The sequence below is a fragment of the Trichosurus vulpecula genome, chromosome 3 (genome assembly GCF_011100635.1).
Source record: "Trichosurus vulpecula isolate mTriVul1 chromosome 3, mTriVul1.pri, whole genome shotgun sequence".
NCBI classification, from domain to species: Eukaryota; Metazoa; Chordata; class Mammalia; order Diprotodontia; family Phalangeridae; genus Trichosurus; species Trichosurus vulpecula.
The window spans coordinates 16655601-16681654 of NC_050575.1; the positions used below are offsets into that span (position 1 = coordinate 16655601).

At 41.2% G+C, this 26054-nt stretch overlaps 2 protein-coding genes across 3 annotated transcripts in view; one reads left to right on the forward strand and one right to left on the reverse strand.

The window, feature by feature from the left end:
- Positions 1–660: 660 nt before the first annotated feature.
- Positions 661–17437, reverse strand: LOC118843156 (cyclin dependent kinase 2 interacting protein). The gene is made up of 5 exons (XM_036750604.1): positions 17353–17437; positions 9137–9305; positions 8251–8380; positions 5677–5806; positions 661–2013 (listed from the first exon to the last, which is right to left on the reverse strand). Exons 1-5 carry the CDS (start codon positions 17357–17359, stop codon positions 1814–1816), a joined length of 636 nt encoding a protein of 211 aa, XP_036606499.1. The 5' UTR covers positions 17360–17437; the 3' UTR covers positions 661–1813.
- A 32-nt stretch (positions 17438–17469) lies between these two features.
- TECPR2 (tectonin beta-propeller repeat containing 2) overlaps positions 17470–26054 on the forward strand; it is a 147498-nt gene continuing 138913 nt past the window's right edge. The window contains exon 1 of one of the 2 annotated variants that reach the window (XM_036750605.1): positions 17470–17685. The gene's annotated coding sequence lies outside the window, so the exon portion shown is untranslated. The remainder of the gene's footprint in view (positions 17686–26054) is intronic. The other variant, XM_036750606.1, reaches the window with a different exon arrangement.

Genomic DNA, 26054 nt, shown 5'->3' on the forward strand with positions numbered 1-26054 from the left:
TGCTCTTTACCTTCCCCTTTCCCTTTCCAGTTTTGGATAAATCTATTAATTATTAAATGAACTTCTACCTCAGCCTTGGAAATGGTAAAAATATACGTGTGTATATGTATGTATGAAGCTCATAAGATAAAATGCAGGCATTGGACCATGATAGTTTTTATCCTAGAAAAATAAAGTTATATCCTTGGTAATTTTGTACAAAATAGAAGCAGTGGCATATTAATGTTTAAAATTTGAGAAAAGTGGAGTTATGAATGAATGCCATATTTCATGAGTCATGATGAACCACAAGTTTATAGGGTTGAAAAAATAATTACTAATATTACAGAGCTAGCTTTCTTAAGTATTATGTACCTACTATGTGCAAGGGGTTTTCCCAAATTACAGTTTCAAAAGAAGTTCATGAGCATGGTTATTATGTTATCCTGTGTCTTGCTGTATGTTGATTAATAAGGGCAAAAAAGGAAAGGAAAAGGAGACCTAAGAAGAAAAGCCAATCCAGCGAGGGATTATCAAGCAGAAAAGGTGAAGGAAGCTTTGGCATTTAGAGGGTAACCTAAGGGATTTCAGGACATTAAAGGAAATAAAAATCTGGTGGAAGTATACGTCAGGTACAGAGCAGGCACAAATGCATTTTCAAGGAGAATAATTACCAGCATAGAACTTAAAAATTTGTAGTGCTTTAATATACATTAACTTGCTTGGGTGTTAAAATAATTCCACAAGGTAGGTATCATCGGTGGTATGATCTTCCTTTTAATGACATATTAAGTGCTGTGGTCACACAGCTCGTAAGTATAAAAAGCAGCATCTGAACCTAGGTCTTTCTGACTCTGAATTCCAGCAAAATCTTGACTACTATGCTGCTTTTTGAGGGCTTGAAAATAGAGCTGGATAATGAGCAATTACAAATATCTGAAAAAGGACTTTTTAAATTACTGCTTTCTTTTAAAATAGCATTTATATATCTCTGCCCCCACTCCCCTTTGTAACAAAAACAGTTAGGCAAGTGAAACTGACACACCGCTCCACACCAGAAAAACCCCTCAACCTGCCGAGAGAAAAACCACGTGTCTCATCGGTCTTCTGATTAATATTACTTACCCTAACCTCATTTTTTAAAATTTTTCTTTCCATCAAACATAGTTCTTGATTCTGCTTTCTTCACTCTACATAAGTTCATGCACATCTTCCCTAGTTGCTCCGAGTAACTCAAATTTCTTGTTTCTTCCACAAAAAGTGCCATTAACAACAACGGGGCTGTCCCTCACCTCCCTCTTTGGCCTCCTTTTGTTGTATGTGCCTTGTAGAAGACAGATATCTGGGTCAAAGGGTTCAAAGAATCTATAGTTTCTCTTGGTTTTGTTTGTACACATGCATTTTAATCTTACACTTCTATCCTTTGGTTTAGGATTCTCCCATTTATAATTGTGAAAGGTACCTCCTTTCATTTCCCTGATCTCACCCCATTGTGTGGGTGGTGTTTTTTTTTTTTTAAACAGTAGGCTGAGAATCATTTGGAACTTACTGTGGAAGTAAATGCTGCTCTAAACATTTTCTGCCAAACACGATCAGTTTTTGGAGGGTCATGGTTTTAACAGTAGGTACTGAGTAGATGACTAGCACCCACTTTAAAAGTTAGTACCAGAGTGATGTTAAGAGATACATAAGGTGGAACTGAAGCAACTCATTCTGCAAGTGACCCTGGAAGGAATGTATGAGGCAACAGTGGGCCTATGTCATGAGACCTGGAAAGAAAGGTTCATTCTGGTTTGGGGAGTTTGGATTCAAAAACAAAATCGTTCTGGAAAAATTATAATGCTCGATGTCCAGTTTCAAGTAGCATGCTTTCCACATCAAGCCTGCTGTTCTCAACGTAGGGCTGGTACAACCACATAGAGAGGTAGCTTAAAATGAGATCCTGGTTCGTAGCATGGGCGAGCTCTTCAACAATGATGCGTTTGAGGAGTATTTCCTTCTTGTACATTTCTGAAAGCTTATGGGAAACTTCATCTGAAATACATGGAGAATGACTGGAAGGAAGGTTTAAGACAACTCATGTGCAACAAATAAAAATTCACATTTATTTAGTGCTTTACAGTTCATAAAATGTTTTCCCCCCAATGATCCTGCTATCTCCACTTTAGAAATAGGGAAATGTAGGCTCAGAAAGGTTAGATTACTTGTCCAAGGTCACTAAATAATATTATTATATATAATATGCATTATATGTAATCTACAATGTATAATATATGTAATATGTAATCAATATTATATAATAACTAATAATATTTAGAGTAAATGGCTAGCATTTGTGTGAGGGTTTAAGGTTTGCGAGACCATTACAAACACAATCTCCTTGAGCCCTTTATAATGTAGAGTTCACCGTATGGGTGTACACTATCTTTGCCTACACAAAAGTCTGATCCCAACCAGATTAAAATGTAACTGGGAAACACTTCACAAAATAAATAAAAATACCCCATAATGTTACTTTGTGGTTTTCTAAGTCACTGTGTGGCCTGAAGGAGGATCCAAGATGATTAATTTCTATTTGAGATTGACACCACTGCTCCGTACTGTTTTAGTGACAGCAGCTTTCACAAGGTCTCTCAACACCAGCTGGCAGTTAAAAATGACCAATAGGGACCTTAAACTGTCCAAACCAGAGCTAATTATCTTTCCCCCTAAATGTATTGCTCCTCCTGTGTTCTCTATTTTGATGGAAGGCATGGCCATCCTTCTCAAGTTTTCAACCTCAGCGTCATCCTTGACGCTGCTCACCCAGTTGTTTTGTTGTTCAGTTGTTCAGTCATATCTGACTCTTTGTGACCCCAAATGGGATTTTCCGGGCAAAGATACTGGAATGCTTTGCCATCCCTTCAGCTCATTTTAACAAACGAGGAAACTGAGGCAAACAGGGTTAGGCGACTTGCCCAGAGTTACTGCCCAGCTAATAAGTGTCTGAGAGAGATGAGTCCTTGTGTGTATCTTCCCTGTATCTGTTCTTCCACTCACCCCTATATCCTGTTAGTTGCCAAGTCTTGTCCATCTTATTTCTGCAACAGCTCCTGAATCCATTGCTTTCTCTCTACTTTATCCTAGCCCTGGCCTTCATCATCTCTTGCCAGGACTACTGGAGTATCCTAACTGCTCTCCCTATTACCAGTTTCTCCTCTCAATTTTTACTCCACAATTTACAATGCTGCTATTCCTATAAGCACAGGTTTAACTATCAAGAGGCAGCCTACTACTGTGGCTAAGAATACTGTTCAAATCCCACCTCTGATACTGATTAATGTATGACGATGTGTTTGGTTCCTTCATCTGCAAAACAAGGAGACTGGATAAGATGGATACTGTCCTTTTACTTCTAAGCTATGGTTCTATATCATTCTCTTGTTCAATGTTGCCTCTAGAATAAAGCTCTTTCCAATGTGGGTTCGTTTTACTTGTGTAGGCTTTTCATGTTATGCGCTCTTTTATGTTCTGGTTAAATGGGCCAACCTGATGATCCTTGAACCTGACATTAAATAATCTGCCTGGAATGCTCTCCTGCAGATGAAGGACATACTCTTGGAATCCCTAGCTACTTTCAGGCCACTTCCTACTGAAGGCCTTTCCTAAAATGCCCCTGAAATGAGCTCCTATTTACTTATTTGTGTACCTGTCATATCCACCCATTAGAATGTAAGCTTTTTGAGGGCAGGGACTGTTTCATTTATAAAGAGAATCTAATACCACCTCCTGTGCCCAAAGCATAAGGCTCTGCATATAAAAGGTGCTTAATGATCACTGGATTAAATGTCACAACAACTCTATGAAGACAGATATTGGATACCGTGCTAGGCTTGGAGTTACGAAAACTCATCTTCCTGAGTTCAGATCTGGCCTCAAGACACTTACTACCTATGTGATCCTGGGCAAGGTTACCTAACCCTGTTTGCCTCAGTTTCCTCATCTGTAATGACTCAGATGGAGTCACAAAGAATTGGACATGACTGAACAATAATTTCATATATTATTCCTATTTTGCAGATAAGGAAATGGGCTCAGAGTTAAGTGACTTGCCCTTGGTCTTACAACTAATAAATGATGGAGGCAAAAATTGAATGTAGGCCTGTCTAACTCCAAATTCAGTACTTTATCCCCCATATTAACAGTAGGTGATGGAACTGGAAGCTAAATTGTAGTATTCTGACTCTAAATCCGGTGTTTTTGGCATCAGTCCAAATGATTAAAACCTAAGTCAATAACAGCACTGTGAAGAGACTGACCTGGGTAATTCGATGCATAATTTGTATTGGTTTATGCAGTTGAGGCATACACATCCATAGGCACACATATATCTATATCTCTACACATATATCTCTATCCAGTCTGTAAAATGAACTGAAATAATAAATGAAAAAATTTCAATTTAGATCTAGAGTAACGGGCAGTAAACATGCCCCCCCCCCAATCCCTTTTCTTCACCCAAAAATGGTTCTCTTTGGAAATTTTTCCCAGATGAACTCATTCATAGTTCAATACGGAGAAGTGAAACTTCACATGGTTGTTTGTTGTGAAGAATGTTTTTTGTAAATATGAGCTACATTCATTAGAATTATCTTTTTTTACCTTTTTTTTTTGGAGGGGGAAGGCAGGGCAATTGGTGTTAAGTGACTTGCCCCAGGTCACACAGCTAGGAAGTGTGTCAAGTGTCTGAGGCCGGATTTGAACTCAGGTCCTCCTGACTCCAGGGCTGGTGCTCTGCTCACTGAGCCACCCAGCTGCCCTGTTCATTAAAATTATCAAGAAGTCAGTGTATTAGAACAGAAACATCTCTGGGCCAGAACAGAGTCAGAAGACCTGAGCTTGTGACCTAGATTCTTTCCTTGTTGCAGAACTTTGGACAAACCAGACTCTGTGGGCCTCAGTTTCCTCATCTGTAAAATGGAGATGAAAATATTTACCGAATCGACTCCACAGAGCTGCTGTGAAGATCAATAAAATGAGACATGAAAGCGCCTGACGTAACTCTAATGTGCTGCACGTGGACAGGGCGATGTTGTTTATCATCTGCTGCGAGACCCAGAATTTGTCCTAAATTTTTTAATTCTTATGCTCGTAAGCGCATTCTCATTCTTTAAATAAGTGCAGGTTTCTGCTAATGGAGGGGGAATCAAATGCTCTGTCCTTAACCACACGTTTGGAGCATAAAAATGGGAATCTGCTTCATTGAGTTCTAAAAATGCTGGATCCTTATAGAAGATTCATAGAGTATTTTCACATCTACTGCTCAATCGAATCCTCTTAAGATCTGTATTAACTGCGCCTCCTCAGGCTATTACCATTTTAGAGAGAGGAAAACTAAAGTTCAGCCAGGTTAAATTACTTGCCACGGTCACATCGTGGCCAGGTGGCAAAGGTAGGATTTGGAGCCTGGAGTTTTGCCTCTACGTTCTGATTCCAGTAAGCTGGCTGTGAGCGCCTTCTTAATTTTTAGGCAGTGAAGATATTCAATTAAGATGTATCCTTTCAAGCTGGCCCCTCTCTTCTCTAAGGACAGAAATCATCCTTAGAATTTAATTTCAAAGCCCAGTATAATGAAAACCACTTCGCAATTGTAACATGTCCAATCTTATTCTTTCCCTCTTTCGTGCCTCAGAAATCAGCAATTTTATGGTTACTTACAGAAGTAGGTAGTAGGCCACGTATGGAAAAGGGGTGTTTGATCATTTCCATTTCTACGATGGTAATTTTCTAGGTTACAAATTCCTTTAGTGGTTGATGTTAACTTTTCCATTTTCACCTGTACCTTAGCCTGGAGAAGACAATTTTTTTTTTAAGAGTCTGAGCATCTTAATTTAAAATCTACTTTAATCTCATATCAATAACTGAGTTCAGGCTTAAACAGCTTGAGATTACATTTCTAATTCATAAATTTAAATTGGGTCTTTTTAAAAGTGGTTTTAAAGTCGACATGCAGTATAGCCAGCTTCTCTTCACTTTTTTTATGGTGACAAATTGAGCATATTTTCATTGTTTGAAAATCAGAGGTTAAAGGATGAGCAATTGGATGGGGAATCCAAGTTCATCAGGACCCATGTCTTGGCCAGGTACAGCAGCTGGACCTAGCTGCACCATTTTTTAAAAATCTGGGTAAAAAATAGAAATCATAAGAGATTGGGCTGTATCACATTTGAGGCTTTCAATTATCTAAAGATGTTTGCTGCCACAAAAGTCTGTCTTGAACACCAAGTCTTTCAGTGACTCCAAATGCAATGCCCTTTTCTGTTGTACCATGTTGTGGAGGAAAAAAGGGCCCAGAGACGGAGTAACTTGCCAGGGGTCTCATGGTGAGCTAATGGCGTATCAGTATCATTTCCCCTCAGTAAGAACTACTGTTACTTAACTTTCTATTTCTTTTGTGTTAACTTGCGAACAGACAAAAGAAGCAATTAAAAAGTCAATCAAAGCTGATACAGTTGGCCGATCCTTCACCTGAATGATGGTCATCTGCCCAAGAGCCAGTATGACTTTAGAAAGGGTTAAGGAACCATCAGCATGGTGTTTGCTACCTGACAACTCCAAGAGAAATGCCAGGCATAGAACAAAGGTTGGTATGCAACATTCATTGACTGGACCATGGCCTTTGATACCATCAGACATGAGGGCTTATGGAAGATCATGATGAAATTTGGTTGCCCAAAGCAGTTCCTCAGCATGCCGGTTTCATGATGGAATGCTTGCATGGTTCTGGATAAAGGAGGATGCTCTCACACTTTCCCAGTCACTAATGAACTGAAGCAGGGCTACGTGCTTGCTCCTGTATTTTTAGCATGATGTCTTCTGCAATATTGTCACTCGCTTTTAACAAGGACAGAATGGCATCAGGGTCAGCTATTGCACTGACAGTAAACCATTTAACCTGACAAGGCTTTAAGTCAAGACCAAGTGGAGAGAGAACTGGTGCACAGGTTTTTGTTTGCAGATGATTGTGTACTCAACATGGCCTCTGAGGCTGAGGTATAACAGAGTATGGATCGATCCTCTGCTGCTTATGCTAATTTTGGTCTAACACCAAGAAAACAGCATTGCACCATCCATACATGGAACCAAGGGTCACAGTAAATGGAGACATTGTGAATGCTATAGTTAAATTCACTTACTGCATACCAAACTGAATGTCTACAAAGCCACTGTGCTCACTTCACTGTTGTATCCTTGTGAAACCTATCAATGCCATTCCAGAAAACTGAACTGCTTCCACTTGAACTGTTTTAGGAAGATTCTGAAAGTTACCTGGCAAGATAAGGTGCCAGACACTGAGATCTTCTCTTTAGCTTAACTGCCAAGCATTCAAACCCTAATGCAGAGTACAACTTTGGTGGGCTGGCTGGGTAGCTCAAATGCCAAAGTCTACAAGAAGTTTTATACCGGCAGATCCAGGGGAAGACTAGCACAGAAACCCATCCCGAATCACATCTACGTAGCGCAACAATTGCTGTATTGTAGGCTAGACCTTAAGAGAGCATTGTTTTGTTTCTCTTTCACATAATATTGTGCAGTATTGCTATCTACGTTCTTATCTTCCTAAAATGTGATCTCCAGGAGAGCAGATACTGAGCCTAGCAAAATGCTCAGCACACAAAAGGTACAGAATAAATGAATGGTGGCCCTGGGACATCAGGTTACAATTCTTTTTAGCACCCTGGCTAATAAGGCAGGTTAAAATGTAATGATATTTATGAAATCCTATTTTGATACCTCATTGTGCCATGGAGATGACTCTTACCTCCAGAATCTGGCTGAAAGTAGAATGGAAATTTTGGTAGGACCTAGCAATCTTGAAAACCTTCAAACAGAAGGCTGTACATCTCATCCTCAAATCAGTTTAGTCACATTTGAGGAGGCTCACAAACAGAATCCACCAGGTGGCGGATTTTTGGGAGACATGGTGATTCGAATCTCGAAGGGATTATGATCTATATAGGAAGATGGAGTACTCAAAATGACATTGAAGATGCCTGAAGTATTGAAATTAATGAGCACCTCACTACAGAAAGATTTCTAACCAAAACGGTTAAATAAAATTTAAAACAAACAAAACATTGTATTTAGACATTTCAAGGAATAAGCTTCCAAATTTATGTAGAAGTTCATCAGACTTTAAGACATCAGGTAGGTGAGAAATTAACCTGTATTAACTGGACTAACACTTTAGTTAATAAACTTGTGAGGATGATCTCAGCTTTGGACTCTTACCAAGTTTTCCAAGGTGTCATGAAGTTCCTTGCACAACATCTCAAGTTCCTCATTATATTTTGGATGCTCCTTTGGAGAATGAATGCCAGAAGCAATGCTGTTGCATTCTGGTTCTACCTTGTCTTCAGTACTACAGAAACATGGAAAGTAACAAGAATATAAAACATTTTAATGCCCTGCTCAGTAGAGTGAATACTAGAAAACCAAAACTACAAATGACATGCCAGAATTAAAGGGACCTTGTAAGTGATCAAGACTAAACTACATCTGAAACAATCCTGTTTACAGTATTAATGATGGCTCACACATAGGATGAGGATTTAGAGCTGGAAGGGACCTAAGAGATGACTCTAACTCTCCCACTTTTTAGTGCTTGGTCTAATGTCATAAAAGTAGCAGAGCAGGGATTCTTTGATTCTTTTCTATGAGTCTGTTGTTACTCAGCTCTTGTTGGAACAACTAGAGTGAAAAAAGAGTCATTCATGCAGCATTACCTTTCACTGCTGTAACGAAAAATGCTTCTTTGTGTCTTTCAACAATTATTCCTACTTAACAAGTCTTCTGAGAGCCAGCAGAACCTACCTAAACCATTTGTTTACACAAATATCCCACACATTTGTATGTTGCTTTATGGTTACTATATTTGAAAATTCTAAATATTTAACTTGCATTCACATTGCAGTTAAACAAGGACAATGTTTTACATTGATAAAGCACACTGATTTGTTGTCCAAAGCACCTAACTATAGCCATTTCTGAAGAAAACTGAGTTGCTGATCGTTTCTATCTTTGACCAACTATTTTAGCTAATCGCTAACTGAGAAAACTTCACAATGGGAGAAATGTGAAATAAACTACTTACGTTGTGAACTTTACATATACTTACAATGCACTGATTTTGATGTTTCCTATTTTGTTTGCAATAGAAAACCCCATATTGTTGAGAGTCTCCCATTTCAATAATAAATTGTGCCAATCTGCAGCATTGTCCTTAATTTTTCTTGCACTGACAGATAAGACAGTTTTTTTGGGAGTAACCAGGCCAGAGTTCTTCACTATGTGAAGGGACAGAAAAAAAAATGTTTTACTTTTATTAAAAAGTAGGAGAAGTGCATTAGACTGGAAATACTTTTACAACAGTTTTTCTTTCATAGAATGTCAGAACTGGAAGGGGCTGAACAGTCTTAAAACTACTGAATTTGAAGAGATCTCAGAAACAGAATATGAAATGTTAGAGCTAGCAGGATCTGACTGGTAAAGCTGGAAAAGGCCAGAGAATTGTCAAAAATGAATGTTAGACTTGGAAGGGACCACAGAATCACAGGATATAACTACTCATCTTTAAGTAGCATCTTAAAGTTCTTTGAGATTTATAAAACACTGTGAGAGGCCTTATAATCACGGAAAATATAACGGAACTATTCTAGACTCAGAGAACCTAACACATATGGCTTGGAAGTGCTTTAAGGTTTACTTACACTTAGCTTACAACAACCTAGTAAGGCTCTGAGAGGCGATGTTACTTGCCTAAGATGACAAGCCTGGTAACTGGTGGAGCTGCATGCCTGAGAGACAACAAGGTGGTGCAGTGGTCAGAGCACTTTGCTGCTTAAACCACGAGGAAGCCCTGTCAGTGGGGAAAGCCTTAGTTTAGTGGACAGAGTGCTGGCATGGAGTCAGGAAGACTTGAGTTCAAATCCAAATTCAGACACTACCTGTGTAACCCTGGGCAAGTCATGTAACTTCTGCCTGATTTAGTTTTCTCAACTGTAAAATGTGGATAACAAAAGCACCTTTCTCCCAAGGTTATGTAAGGATCAAATTAGATATTTGCAAAGTGGTTGGCACATAGTAGGTGCTTAATACTTCCTTTCTTCCTTAACGCTGAAAAGAGGCCACCTATGTGATCTTATATGTTAATCCAATCCTCTTGACCTCAGTTAATTAATCTGTAAATTAAATGCTGGTCTGATGACCAAGCACTGATGGAGAGGAAAAAAGAATCCTAACCTGGGGACTGCAGGGCACGTGCCCTGTTCCCAGTGCCCTGGCCTGGGCAAGTCCTTCCCCCTCTCTGGGCCTCAGGGTTCCTAGGTGTTACAATGAGTTTAATTTTCTCAAGTCCCTATTCTAGATGATCTCTTCCAGCTTAACACATTTGGCCTTATGTGGTAACATCAGAAAAGAGTAGGGGCTGGCAGGGGCAGCAGGTGAGAACACAGTACAGTGCCCAAGGACGGAAACAGCCAAGACAGAGCCCCGGGGGAGGAAGCACTGGGGTAGGAAGATTCCAGGTGGGTTAGGACAGCAGCGTCCTGACAAGACTTCTCTTACTCTTAACCTCATACAGCTTCCTCCCCACACACAACTTTGTACAGACCGCTTTCCTAATGGCTTCCCTGGTAAAGCTTCCTCCTCCTCCTCACCCCCAAACCTAACTGGCTCAGCTTCTCTGATGTAGCTTCCTGGTCGAAAGCCAATAAGGTGCCCAAGCCATGTGAACTCCATTCCTCTCAGATCTGGTGAATTCTGAGACCATGTGAGTGACCATACTCTGATGACCACTGCTTTAATGACTGACTGAAGAGATTCTTTTTTGGATAGAGATGAAGAGAGCCAGTCCAGAAAAGCAAACTGCCGCTGTAACTTTGTTGCATATGTTTACTGTGTTAGGACAAACTAAGCCTCATCCTTCATTAAATGTTCAGTGATTTACTAGCGCCTCGTTTCATCCCTGCACTGGCTTTGGGGCTGTGCCTATAGTACCCTGAAGTGCTAGTGCAGAAATGGGTGTCACCTGGCAGTTCTATAGCCAATTACCTAGTTCTGGGTCACAGATCCAGGGTAGAAAGGAGCAACTGTTAGCAAGGAGGGGCCCTGACTGAGTAATGAAGGAAAAAACAAGTTTCTGAAACATAGCTGTGGAACAAAACGGCAACTCAGTTTCAGCCTTTCAGCCCAGCATGTATGCCTGCAGTGGCATAACCAACAGCAAGGGTCCCAGAGCAAAGGAGAGCCAGTTGCTCTGAACTTCGAGAACCTCCCATGGGCTAACAATGACTAAGTCCAGGAGCTGTCTCCTGAAACTCAACCAACAGACTCCAACTGGGCCAGGAACTTGTAGAGCTCAGACCAGGAGTGAGGTGAGAGATGAACAGCCCTCTCCCTGAATCATACCATTCTGGGGTATGATTGGTAAAAACTTGTAGGCCCCCAGATTGAGCTGTGAAAGCAGTAGAAGGCCATAAAAGGACAAAAGAATATAAAGGGCATTAAAGAAGCTCAGGGCAGACCACTCCCCCCCCCCAATGTGCAGAGTGCAGTACTATAATAAATTCCAAAGTCAAGTAGTAGGCTGGATTAGAGGGCAAACAAGGAACATAACAAAAGAGCTACTATGAAAAGAGGGAAGCTTAAGACACAAATGCAAAAGAAGAAATGACTTGAAAACATCTATGAGCAAAGCCTCTAAGAAAACTACAGAATGGACAAAAGCCCCAAAAGAATTCCTAGTAGGGTTGAAGATTTAATAAAAAAGGCAAAACAATTATTTTAAATACACAAATGACAGCAGTAGAGGAAAAAGGAGGAAAAGAAATGAGAGCTATGAAAGATATGAAAAGATGAGTAACAGCTTGGTAAATAAAACCTCACTGAAGAAAACAAATTGAAAATTAGAATTGGCCAAACAGAAGCTAATTATTACACGAAACATCATGAAATAATAAAACAATACTTCTTGAGCCAAGATGACTGAGCAAGGCCTCCAAACAACCTCAGATTAACACCTCAAAACCAATTTTGAAGCACCGAAGCAGCTTTCAAGCCCAGGACAGGCTGGAGGGTCATTGGGGTGGGAGGAGAGTGTGGTCTGCTGCAGGCAGTGCTCTAGGAAGCCAGCAGCAGGCCAGACCTCTGGGGGCCAGCAGCCCTACTCCTCATGCAAGCCAGAGGTCTCAATCAGGTACAAACCAGTAGCCAGCAAATCGGCAGCAAGGCCCTGCCCCCAGTGCAAGCCAGCAGTGAAGCCCCCACTCCCAGTGCAGTCTGGCAGCTAGGCCCTGAGCCCTGCCACAAGAAACTTGGGACAAGACCCTCTCCAACCCATGAGCAGAGCTCAACTCCACAATAAAATGAGAAGTCACAAAATAGATGGGAGGAAAAGCAAAACGAAACCAAAGCTGAGAGAACACAACAATAATAACAAGCATGGAAAGTTACTATGGTGACAGGACGAATCAAGCAGCAAACCTAGAAGAGGACAGCAAGGTCAAAATGTTCATGAGAAGCCTCAAAGAAAACTGTGAATTGGTGTCAGGTCCAAAAAGAATTCCTGAAAGAGCCTAAAATCAACTAAGATGGGGCAGCTAGGTGGCGCAGTGAGTAGAGCACCGGCCCTGAAGTCAGGAGGACCTGAGTTCAAATCTGATTTGACACACTTACTAGCCGTATGACCTTGGGCAAGTCACTTAACCCCAATTGCCCTGCCTTCCTGCCAAAAAAAAAATCAACTAAGAGAGGTAGAAGAAAAATTGGGAAAAGAAATGAGAGTAATGTAAGAGAATCATGAGAAAAAGAGTCAACAGCTTGGTAAAGGAAGCACAAAAAAAAAAAAAGAGAAAGATAAACAAAAATTCACCAAAGGAAACTCCTTAAAAAGTTGAATTGGCTAAATGGAAAAGAAGGTACAAAAGCTCACTGAAGAAACTAATTCTTTAAAAATTAGAGTTGGACAAGTGGAAGCCAATGAATCTATGAGACATCAAGAAACAAACAAAATCAAAAGAATGAAAAAATAGAAGAAAATGTGAAATTTCTCATTGGAAATATGACTAAACTGGAAAATAGATGGAGAGATAATTTAAGAATTCTCAGACTACCTGGAAGCCATGATTAAAAAAAAAAAAAAGCCTGAACATCATATTTCAAGAAATTATCAAGGAAAACTGCCCTGATATACTAGAACCAGAGAGTAAAACAGAAATTGAAAGAATCAACCAATCATCTCCTAAAAGAGACCCCCAAAGGAAAACTCCCAGGAATATTATAGTCAAATTCCAGAGCTCCCAGGCCAAGAAGAAAATACTACAAAGAGCCAGAAAGAAACAATTCAAATGTTGAGGAGCCACAGTAGTGATCACATTGGACTTAACAGCTTCTACATTAAATGGGCTTGGGATATCATATTCTGGAAGGCAAAGAACCTGGGATTACAACCAAGAAATCACCTACCCAGTGAAATCCCTTGGTGGAAAAGAAAATAATAATGCATGTATATACGTGTATGTATATATACACACATATGAAATAGAAGACTTTCAAGCATTCCTGATGAAAAGATGAGAACTGAGCAGAAAATATGATCTTCAAATATAAGACTCAAGAGAAGCATAAAAAGGTAACCAGGAAAGAGAAAATAGAAGGGTTTCAATAAGGTTAAACTATTTATATTCCTACACAGAAAGATAATATCTGTCACTCCTAAGAACTTTATTTTGGCGATTAGAAGGATTACACGTAGACAGAGCGTGTGGGTATGAGCTGACTGTGATGGGATATCTAAAAAAACAAAATGAAGGTGTGAGAAAGAGGACTGCACTGAGAGAAGATGGAAGGGATAGACAGGATGAGGTAAATTATCTTGCATAAAAGAGGAACAAAAGAGCCATCAAGGTGGCTGCATGGAAGATGAGAGGCGGCTGGCAGCTTGAACCTTACTCTCATCAGAACTGGCTCAAAGAGGGGATAACATACATATGAGGTCGGAGATAAAAATCTATCTTGCCATATTGGGAGATAGGAAAGGGCAGGTATAAGAGAAGGAGTGGAGACAGACTGACAGAAGGGAGAGTGGATTGGAGCGGGCAAAGGACAGAAGGAGGGACAAGGTGAAAGGTAAGAGAAAGAGAAGCGTAGAGACACACACAGCATAAATGTAAAGAGGTAGAGCAGAATCCCTTATGCCTCAGCTGAAGCAAAAAAGCAGGGGTACCAATCACGATCTCAGACAAAGCAAGAGCAAAAATACATGTACTTAAAAAAGAGATAAGGATAATATCTTGCTAAAAGGTACCATAGACAGTGAAGTAATATCAATATTAAATATATATACACCAAATGGTATAGTATCTAAATTTTTAAAGAAGTTAAATGAATTATATGAGGAAATAGAAAGTAAAACTATAATAGTGCGGGACCTCAACTTTCCCCTCTCAGAACTAGATAAATGCAACCAAAAAATAAACTAGAATAAAGTTAAAGAGGTAAATATTAACTAGATATGGAAGACAATGAATTGGAATAGAAATATCTTTTTCTCAGTGGTACATGGCACCTACACAAAAGTTGACCATGTATTGGGGTACAAAAACATCACAGCCAAATTTAGAAAAGCATAAATATTAAATATATCATTTTTGTATCATAATGCAAAAAAATTACATTCAAAAAAGGGTCATGGAAAGATAGATTAACAATTAATAGGAAACTAAATAATGTAATCCTAAAGAGTAAGTGGGTCACAGAATAAATCACAGAAACAATCAGTAATTTCATTAAAGAGAAAAGTGTAGGCAAAGGGGAAACAAAATGATTACTTTTTGCTGCTAATATAATGGTTTACTTAGAGAGCCCCAGAAAGTCAAGTAAAAACCTTCAGCAAAGTTACAGGACATAAAATAAACACACAAAAATCATCAGCATTTCTACAGATTATCAATAAAATCTAGCAAGAAAAGGAAGAGATTTCATTTAAAATAATGATGGAAAGCATAAAAGACTTGGAAGTCTGCCTGCTAAGACACACCTAAGAATATTATGAATACAACTACAAAACATTCTTTACATAAATGAAGGCAGATCCAAATAACTAGAGAAATATTAATTTCTCATGGGTAGGCCAAGTCAATATAACAAAAATTACCACAGTACCTAAATTAATTATACAGTATCATGCTAATCAAATTCCCAAAGACTACTTTATAAAGCAAGAAAAGTAATAAAATTCATCTAGAGGAACAAAAGGCCAAGAATATTAAGGGAATCAATGAAAAAAAGGGGAAGGAAGAGAGCCTAGCAGTACCAGATCTCAAACTATACCATGAAGCTGTAATTATCAAAACATTTTGGTACTGAACAATAGAGAGACTGATGAGTACAGCAACTAAGGTACACAATACACAGATGCTAATGAGCATTGTAACCTCCAGTTTGATAAACCCAAAGATCTCTACTATTAGGGCAAGAACTCAGTATTCAGCAAAAACTGCTGGGAAAGCTGGAAAGTGGCGTGGCAGAAATGAGGCATAGATCAGTAACTCACACAAAATATAAAGACAAGCTCAAAATGGGTACATGATTTAGATATAAATGGTGGCAACATAAGCCAATTAATACAGTATGAAGGAAATTATCTGTCAGATTGATGGATAAGGGAAGAACTCGTGACCAAACAAGAGACAGAGACGTTGAAGTAAAATAGCTAATTTTGATTACATAAAATTAAAAAGATTTTGCACATGAATTCAATGCAGCTAAAATTAGAAAAAAAGTTAGAAATTGGGGGGGAATCTCTGCAGGAAGTTTCTCTGATAAAGGAATCATTTCTAGGATATAAAAGGAACTAAATCCAATTTACAAAAGTAAGGGTCGATCTTCAACTGATAGATAGTCAAAGGATATGAACAGGCAGTTTCGTAAATAGCAATATAAAAAATACTTTAAGTCACTAATAATTAGAGAAATGCAAATGAAAACAACTCTAAGGTATCACCTCACACCCATCAGATTGGATAAGATTGTGTGTTTGTCCTTCTTTCTTAAAGAGGACCATGACATCAGGGAAATGATGACCTACTTACAGTTGACTTTGATTTGAGTGAGGGGGGATGTGCAAGGTCACCAGCCTCACTTTCTCCTCCAGAGCCATCTGAGTCCAGGATGACTAAAGATGGCCCAGGATGCATTGGGAGACCCTGGCCCTTACAGGTCAAGGTCTTTTCATGTTCTCACTTTGAGTGAGGTAATGTCCATTAGTGAATAGGCCTCTTTAAGAAGTTAATCAAGGGATAGCCCCTTTTTATCAAAACTCAAAAAAAAAATGGGGAGAGGGAGACCCTCAGGGTTCTGCAAGTCATGTCATTTCCCTGATGGCATGGTCGTCTTCGAGAACGAAGGACAAACTAAATCTGTGAGTAGCCTCTCCCTCTTCATGTCCCTCTGCGCTCCATTTCGATGGCTGAAGGCTGCCTCCCTACCTTTGAGTTTACTGGCTTGATTTCTTTCTCAAAAACCAAGCCTTAAATCCAATTCACTCTGGAGCTCATAGATTGGACAACTGGTCCCTGCCCTCCTAGCACAGAGTGAATGTAAATACCACATAGTAACTGTTTTTGGATAAGATAAGGAATGTCAGGGAGTCCGCTGTCGGTGGAGCCTATTTGGAAGCAATTTGGAACTGTGCTCATAAAGCTGTTACTAAACCATGCATATCCTTGGACCCGGTAATACTGACGCCAGGTCTACACCTCAAAGGGATCAAAGAAAGGGAAGGACCCCTAAGTACAGAAATATAGCACCTCTTTTTGTGATCGCAGAGTTGTAAACTGGGGGATGCCCGTCACTCAGGGACTGACTGAACAAGCTACGGTATGTGACTGGGACGAAATACTGTAAGAAATGATGAAGGGCATACTAGACCTGGGAAACCTTGTATGAACTGATGCAAAGCGGCACGTGCAGAACCAAGAGAACAATTTATACAAGAACGATACTTGAAGGATAATTAACTTTGAAAAGCTTAATCGACGCAATGATTACAATTCTAAAGGGCTCATGAGGAGACAAGCCATCCACCTTCTTGGAGGATGAGAGCGCCAACGGACCGAAACACGCTTTCTCCTCTTTCTTTCGTCTGGACGCGGCAAAAGGGAGCATTTGTTTTGCGTGACTGCACGCTGGTAATGGATTTTGTTTTTCTGGTCTTGTCAATGGCTGAGGGAGAGGAAGGGGGAAGGGAGAGAATTTGGGACTGAAAAAAAATCGAATTAAAAAAAAAGGGGCAGCTTAGGTTTTACGGCGAAACTCTAAATGTGCATCACTCACCGTCCATGACTTTAAAGCCCAGAATCCAGCCCGGCGCCAGCCGGAGAACGTTCGAAGGAACATCCGGAGCCAAGCGGAAGCGCGTATCATCACTTCCGATCTTGACTTTCCCACGTCAATAGCCACTGGGGGCTGTTCCGCCCGATCTAGCCCCGCCCCCGCCGGAGCCTTGACGACTGTTGCTACCCGGCGCTGACTGGCCCCGCGGCAGGGCAGGGAACGGGCTCCCACAATCCCCTGCGCGCGGGGCTCGTCTTCGTCTTCCCCGCCCACGACGCCCGGCCGGGGAGGACCTGGAGCATGAGGGTCCCAGGTCAGTGTCACCTGAGGGAGGTGAGTCCTGGAGGCGGGAGGAGGCCAGAGCCAGCATGGGGACCCCGGGAGGTGGTGTCCCTGAGGAAGGCGTCCTCCGGCTCCTCCACCTGCCCATCTTCATCCCAGCGACTTCCTGAGTAACCCTTAGCTCCGTTCTCATCCTCCCCGGCTGTCCTCCAGTCCTACTAGCCACCCTGACTCTGCCCCCTCACTCCCCACCCCTAGAATATCCAACCCCGCCCCCCACTCCCCACCCACAGCATAGCCATCCCTGCCCCCTCCCTCCCCAGCTACAGCATAGCCATCCCTGCCCCCTCACTCCTCACCTACAGTATAGCCATCCCTGTCCCTTCACTCCTCACCTACAGTATAGCCATCCCTGTCCCTTCACTCCCCATCCCCAGAATATCCAACCCTGCCCCCCACTCCCCGCCCCCAGTATAGCCATCCCTGTCCCTTCACTCCCCATCCCCAGAATATCCAACCCTGCCCCCCACTCCCCGCCCCCAGTATAGCCATCCCTGTCCCTTCACTCCCCATCCCCAGAATATCCAACCCTGCCCCCCACTCCCCGCCCCCAGTATAGCCATCCCAGTGCCCCCATTCCCCATTCCCGAGTACCCATCCCGGTCCCCTCACTCCCCTTCCTGAGAGAAACCAACCCTATCCCCTCACCTCCCAACCCCCCATCACAGTGTAGTCATTCTGTCTTCTCACCCTCACTTCTGTGTAGCCGTCCCTATCCCCCTACTTCCCACTCTCGATGTAGTCAGTCATCTTTTCTTCTCACTTCCTCACCCGTGTGTAGCCATCCTGGTCCTCTCACCCCTGCCTCCGGTATAGCCATCCCTGTATCCTCACCCCTCACCCTCGTTGTGGTTATCCTTGTTTTCCTTAGCCCCAGTCCTGTACAGCCATCCCTGTTCCCTCATCCTCCTTCCCGTGTAGCCATCCCTACTATGCCCCTACTGTGTCAAGCATTTGTGTTGGTTATACAAAGACAAAAAAGAAACAGTCCCAACCTCAAGGATCTCTCAAGTTACAATGTATCTTTCTCTGTCCCCTCATCCCCTCCACCATATTAACATATGTGTTAGTTCATTTCAACAAATATGAAAGACATTGAGAGATATACAAAACTTAAGTATGACGTGGTTCCTATTCCTACAAAGCTCAAAGTCTAGTAGGGGATATGAAACATATATAAACATACAACAAAATAATGAATAATAAGTGTATTAGAGAAATGAACGAAACATATAAACTGGGTGAGGGAAGTTATTACCAAATGGAAGGCTTCTTGGTGTTAACATTTGTGTTAGACTTTAAAAAATGGAAATAGATAAAGAATACATGAGCAAAAATTTGAGTGAAGAACATTCTAGGTATGGAGAAGATGCATTAATCAAGCATTTAGATCCTGCCTTCAAGGAAACTTAAGGATTCCAAGAGGCAGAGATGAGTGAGAACAGCCAATGCAAAGGGATAGAGACCAGAGATGGAATGTTTTTTGTGAGAAACAGCAGGTATGCCAGTATAACTGGACAGTAGAATGCATGGAGGGGAATGATAGGTAAGAAGCTAATGAAGGTAGTATGGAGCCAGGTTGTGAAGAGCAAATTCTGTGTCCAAAAGGTGAATTTATATTTGATCTTACAGGTAAGAGGTGGCCACTGGAATTTATATGTTCAGACTTGTGCTTCACACTTAACAGCTGTGTGGAGGATAGATTGGGGTAGGGAGAAACTTGAGGCAGAAAGACCAATAAGCAGGCTATTGCAAGTGTCCTGATGAGCAGTGAGCAGCAGAAAGGGACTTACGTAATCAATATGAAATTAGAAACAAGGTTTGGCAATTGATTGGTTGTGTGAAGTGAGTAACAGTGATTTGAGTATAACACTGAGGTTTTGAACCTGAGTGACTATAACAGTAGTGGTATCCTTGACAGAAAGAGGAAAGTGGGTACAGAGACCATGGGGAGATAACAAGTTGTTTTAGATATGCAGAATTTGAGATGCCTATGAGACATCCATTTTAAAATGTTGAATAGTCATTTGGTGATGTGGTATTGGAGGTGACTAAGGCCGGATATGTACATCTGGGAGTCATCTCTATAGAGATGATAACTGAATCCAAGAAAACTGATGAAATTATTGAGACGATAGAGAGAAAACAGAAGTGAACCTAGGACACAACTTCAGGATAAACCCACAGTTAGGAGTAGTAACACGTGTAATAATCCAGCAAAAGAGACTGAGAAAAAGCAGTCAAACAAGTAAGTGAAGCAAAAGAGAGATGTCACAGAAACCCAGAGAAGAGAGTGGTCAACATTTTCAGATGCTGCAGAGAGGTCTAAAAGCATGAGGAAAGCCATTAGCTTTGATAATTAATTTGTAATTTTGGTGATAAGTTGAGTGATAAGATTGTAAGCCAGAATGTAGAGGCCTTTTTTTTTATTTTGTTTTGTTTTTATTTGTTATTTATTTATTTAATATTTTTAGTTTTCAGCATTAATTTTCACAAGAGTTTGAATTACAGATTTTCTCCCCATTTCTACCCTTCCTCCACTCCAAGATGGCATATATTCTGATTGCCTCATTCCCCAGTCAACCCTCCCTTCTGTCACCCCACTCCCCCCCATACCCTTTTCCCTTACTTTCTTGCAGGGCAAGATAGATTTTTATGCTCCATTGCCTGTATATCTTACTTCCTAGTTGCATGCAAAAACTTTTTTGTTTTGAACATCTGCTTTTAAAACTTTGAGTTCCAAATTCTTTCCCCTCTTCCCTCCCCACACACCCTCCCTAAGAAGGCAAGCAATTCAACATAGGCCACATGTGTATCATTATGCAAAACCCTTCCACAATCCTCATGTTGTGAAAGACTATATTTTGCTCCTTCCTATCCTGTTCCGCTTTATCCATTTTTCTCCCTGTCCCTTTTCAAAAGTGGTTGCTTTTGATTACCTCCTCCCTCTCTCTGTCCTCCCTTCTATCATCCCCCTTTTTTGTCCCCTTCCTCCTTCTTTCCTGTGGGGTAAGATACCCAATTGAGTGTGTATGTTACTCCCTCCTCAGGTCAAATCCGATGAGAGCAAGATTAACTCATTCCCCCTCACTTGCCCCCTCTTCCCTCCCAACACAACTGCTTTTTCTTGCCACTTTTATGTGACATAATTTACCCCATTCTATCTCTCCCTTTCTCCCTCTCTCAATATATTCCTCTCTCATCCCTTAATTTGATTTTATTTCTTTTTAGATATCCTCCCTTCATATTCAACTGACCCCGTGCCCTCTCTCTCTCTCTCTCTCTCTCTCTCTCTCTCTCTCTCTCTCTGTGTATATATATATATATATATATATATATATATATATATATATACACATACAGACACACATATATAGACATATACACATATACATACATATATATGTACACACACATATATATACATACATATATGTACACATATATACACACACACATATATATACATACATACATATATGTATGTATGTATATATATGCACGTATATTCCCTTCGGCTACCCTAATACTGAGGTCTCATGAATTATACACATCATCTTTCCATGTAGGAATGTAAACAAAACAGTTCAACTTTAGTAAGTCCCTTATGATTTCTCTTTCTTGATTACCTTTTCATGCTTCTCTTGATTCTTGTGTTTGAAAGTCAAATTTTCTATTCAGCTCTGGTCTTTTCACTGAGAAAGCTTGAAAATCTTCTATTTTATTGAAAATCCATATTTTGCCTTGGAGCATGATACTCAGTTTTGCTGGATAGGTGATTCTTGGTTTTAATCCTAGCTCCATTGACCTCCAGAATGTCATATTCCAAGCCCTTTGATCCCTTAATGTAGAAGCTGCTAGATCTTGTGTTACTCTGATTGCGTTTCCACAATACTCAAATTGTTTCTTTCTGGCTGCTTGCAGTATTTTCCCCTTGATCTGGGAGCTCTGGAATTTGTCGACAATATTCCTAGGAGTTTTCTTTTTGGGATCTTTTTCAGGAGGCAATTGTTGGATTCTTTCAATTTCTATTTTACCCTCTGGCTCTAGAATATCAGGGTAGTTCTCCTTGATAATTTCTCGAAAGATGATATCTAGGCTCTTTTTTTGATCGTGGCTTTCAGTAGTCCAATAATTTTTAAATTATCTCTCCTGAATCTATTTTCCAGGTCAGTGGTTTTTCCAGTGAGATATTTCACATTGTCGTTCATTTTTTCATTCCTTTGGTTGTTTTATAATATCTTGATTTCTCATCAAGTCACTAGCTTCCACTTGCTCCAATCTAATTTTTAAGGTAGTATTTTCTTCAATGGACTTTTGGACCTCCTTTTCCATTTGGGTAATTCTGCCTTTCAAGGCATTCTTCTCCTCATTGGCTTTTTGGAGCTATCTTGCCATTTGAGTTAGTCTATTTTTTAAGGTGTTGTTTTCTTCAGTATTTTCTTGGGTCTCCTTTAGCGAGTCATTGACTTGTTTTTCATGGTTTTCTCGCATCACTCTCATTTCTCTTCCCAATTTTTCCTCAACCTCTCTAACTTGCTTTTCCAAATCCTTTTTGAGCTCTTCCATGGCCTGAGACCACTTCATGTTTTTCTTGGAGGCTTTTAATGTAGGCTCTTTGACTTTGTTGACTTCTTCTGACTGTATGTTTTGGTCTTCTTTGTCACCAAAGAAAGATTCCAAAGTCTGAGTCTGAATCTGAGTCTGTTTTCCCTGCCTGGCCATGTTCCCAGCCAACTACTTGACCCTTGAGTTTTTTCAGCGGGGTATGACTGCTTGTAGAGTAGAGAGTACTTTGTCCCAAACTTGAGGGGTTGTGCTGTTGTTTTCAGAGCTATTTCTACACAGGAAGCTCTGCCACACCAGCACTCCTCCTGCCCCAAGAATGGCCAACCCAGACTGCAACTCAGATCTTAAGCAGGCTCTGCACTCCTGCTCTGATCTGCCACTTAATTCCTCCCACCAGGTGGGCCTGGGGCCAGAAGCAACTGTAGCTGTAGTTCTTTCCTGAGAGCTGCACCACCTCCCCTGGGCTGGTGGCCAAACCTCGAACTCTTTTCACTCTGTCCCCACAGCTTTCCCCACTAACCTTCTCTGTTGTCTTTGGTGTTTGTGGGTCAAGAAGTCTGGTAGCTGCCACAGCTTACTGATTCAGAGTGCTAGGGTCTGTTCTGCCTGGCTCCTGGTCTGTTTGGTCTGAGTGCAGCCCACACTGGGCTCTGCTCAGCTCTGCTCCCAGCTCCCTGTAATAGTCCTTACCCAACGACCATCCAGGCTGTCTTGGACTGGAGCCCTGCTTCCCTCTGCTATTCCATGGGTTCTGCAGCTCTAGAATTTGTTCAGAGCCATTTTTTTATAGGTTTTTGGAGAGACCTGGGGGGGAGCTCATGCAAATCCCTGCTTTCCAGCTGCCATCTTGGCTCTGCCCCCCTCCCACCCTCCACTCCCACCCCCAATGCAGAGGGTTTAGGATTGATTTGGTTTCACGAAGATTCTTCTGTACCATCTTTCTTTATATTTTGAAATTTTTTATATCCTTGATAAATTCATAATTTAAAAAATAAAATTAAGAGAAAAAGAGAGAAGAGAAAGTAGAGACATCAAGTATAGACAACTTTTTCTAGGACTTTGGTTGAGAAAGGAAGATAAGCTATAGGACAGTAAGACATACAGGACATACAGCTGCAAGAGTGATTTTCCTTAAACATTGATTTGACCATATGACTCAGTCAACTCCAGTGGCTTTCTATTGCCTCTAAGATAAAGTATAAACTCCTCTTTAAATTTTTAAACCCTACTCGGTCTGGCCTCAATCGTATCTTTTCATCTTCATTGGACACTACTTTCCCTCTTGTTCTCTATAGTGTGACTAAACTGGGCTTCTCTCTAGTCCTCACACATGCCATTCCATCTCCAGACTCTGCCTTTGCAATTCCAGGCCCACATACTTTGGCAGCAGTGTGGAGGGAAGAGTAGGGAAGAACTTGAGTCTTGAAGGCCTGAACTAAGCTAGTGACTGTGAGAAAAGAAAGGTAATATGGAGGTGTTGCCAAAGTAGTGATTTTTTCTGTAATTGAAGATCTGACCATGTGACTGTCCTACTTAATAAACTAGAGGCTGCAAATTGCCTCTCTTCACAACTGGGCCCCATCCTATCTTTCTAGTTTGTTTTTCTTTTTCTCTGAAATGACATTGCATGTATCATCTCCATTTCTTTTTACTGGTTGTCTCTCATTCCTGGAATGCTCTCCCTCCTTACCTCTGCCACATAAACTCCTTTTCTTTCTTCAAAAATGAAGCTTACGTACCACCTTTTACATGAAACCTTTCCTGATCACTCCAACTGTCATTGCCCTTCAACCCAGAGTACCTTATCTTTAACTATTTTGTGTGTATTTATATTCTCTTTATTTTTATTCTTTATGTATTTAAACATTTTTATGTCTCCTATGAGAATGTAGGCTTCTTGCTGGCCTTGGTGGCAGACACCTCTAATCCCCAGCTACCAGGGAGACAGAGGCTGGTGGATCTCTTCAGCCCTGGAGTTCTGAACTGCAATGGGCTGAGCTTAACCAATAGTACTAAGTGCAGAATCAGTGTCGTTAGCCCTTGGGAGCACAGGGCAGGGAGGAGGCTGGGTGGCTTAAGCTGGCCCAGGTCAAGCTCCTGTGCCAATCGGCGGTGGGATCAGGCACAGAAGTAGACACCCCTACCCATCCAGCATCCTGTATCCTTTCCTCCACCTGCATGAGACTCAGTTTTCAAAAAAATAAAACTAGAAGGTAGGCCCCTTGAGGTTAGGAACTGTTTCACGTTTGTGCCTGGCACATAATGGGGTAGTTCCTTTACAAAATCCTGCTGATGGATTGATTTTAATGAGGACTTCTGTAAATGAGATTGTCACTAGAGAAAGGATGTTATGAATACAGGAGCTACTTTAGAAATAGAATCAACAAGACTAGGTCACTGAATGTGAGTTAAAGGGAAGTATGAAGCACAATGCCAAGATTTTGGACATGAATCAGGAGGAGGAGGAAGGTGCTTACGAAACATCCAAGAGCAAGTTTCCTAGTGACTGATAAATTGTTGCTTAGAAGAGAATTCACAGCTCAAGACAGTGAGATTCAGGCATCGTTGGTCAGTTAGTCAACAAGTGCCGGGTGCTGTGCTTAGTGATGGAGGTACAAAAACAGGCAAAGAATAGTCTAGCCTTCAAGGAGCATATAGTTTAATGGGAAGGATAGGGAGAGTGTGAGCTAAGTTGCCCAACTGATTGGGTCCCCATTCAGGCAGCTCAGACTACTCTCAGGTTGTGTTTGTCTTTTGTTTTCAAAGAGGACCGTGACATCAGGAAAATGATGACATGACTTGCAGTTGACTTTGATTTGAGTGAGGGAGGGCTGTGCAAAGTCACCAGCCTCACTTTCTCCTCCAGAGTCATTTGGGTCCAGTGGGCAGATATTCATCAGGATGACTGGAGATGGCCCAGGATGCAATGGGAGACCCTGGGCCTTTTAGGCTAAGGCCTTTTCAGGTTCTCACTTTGAGTGAGGTAATGATCATTCAGTGAATAGCCCTCTCCAAAGGAAGGTAAATTTTGATGGCTTGAAGCTGCCCAGATAACTTGGGTTTTACTAGCTAGATACCTACCTTCCTTCCTCCCTCTCTCCTTCCCTCTCTTCCTCCCTCCCTTTTTTCGGAAAGACCAGCATTGAACCCATTTCACTCTGGAGCTTACAGATTGGACCACAGCAGGTCCCTACCCAAGCACCACTTAATGGCTATATTTCGGACCCTCCTGGCTCTGAGTGAATGTCAGTAGTAACTGTTTCTCTTTTGACCTGCAACCCTGAGGGTCTTCCCCTCCAAGTTTAATTTTTTTTTTAAATTAAAGGGGCCATCCCTTGACTCACTTCTTTATGAGGTCCATTCACTGAGTGGGCATTACCTCACTCAAAGTGAGAACCTGAAAAGGCCTGAGCCTAAAAGGCCCAGGGTCTCCCATTGCATCTTAGACCATCTCCAGTTGTCTGGCCACTGGACCCAGATGGCTCTGGAGGAGAAAGTGAGGCTGGTGACCTTGCACAGCTCTCCCTCACTCAAATCAAAGTCAACTGCAAGTCATGTCATCATTTCCCTGGTGTCATGGTCCTCTTTGAAAATGAAGGACAAAAAAACCCAGAACAACAACAACAAGTCTAATGAGAGAGACAACATGAAAATAACTAGGTATATACAAGATACATGCAGAGTAGATGGAAGTCGTTGTGAAGGGGGAAAGCATTTGCAGCTGGGGGACTGGGAATGGCCTTTTGCAGAAATTAGGCTTTGAGCTGAGTGTTGAAGGAGGCCAGGGAAGC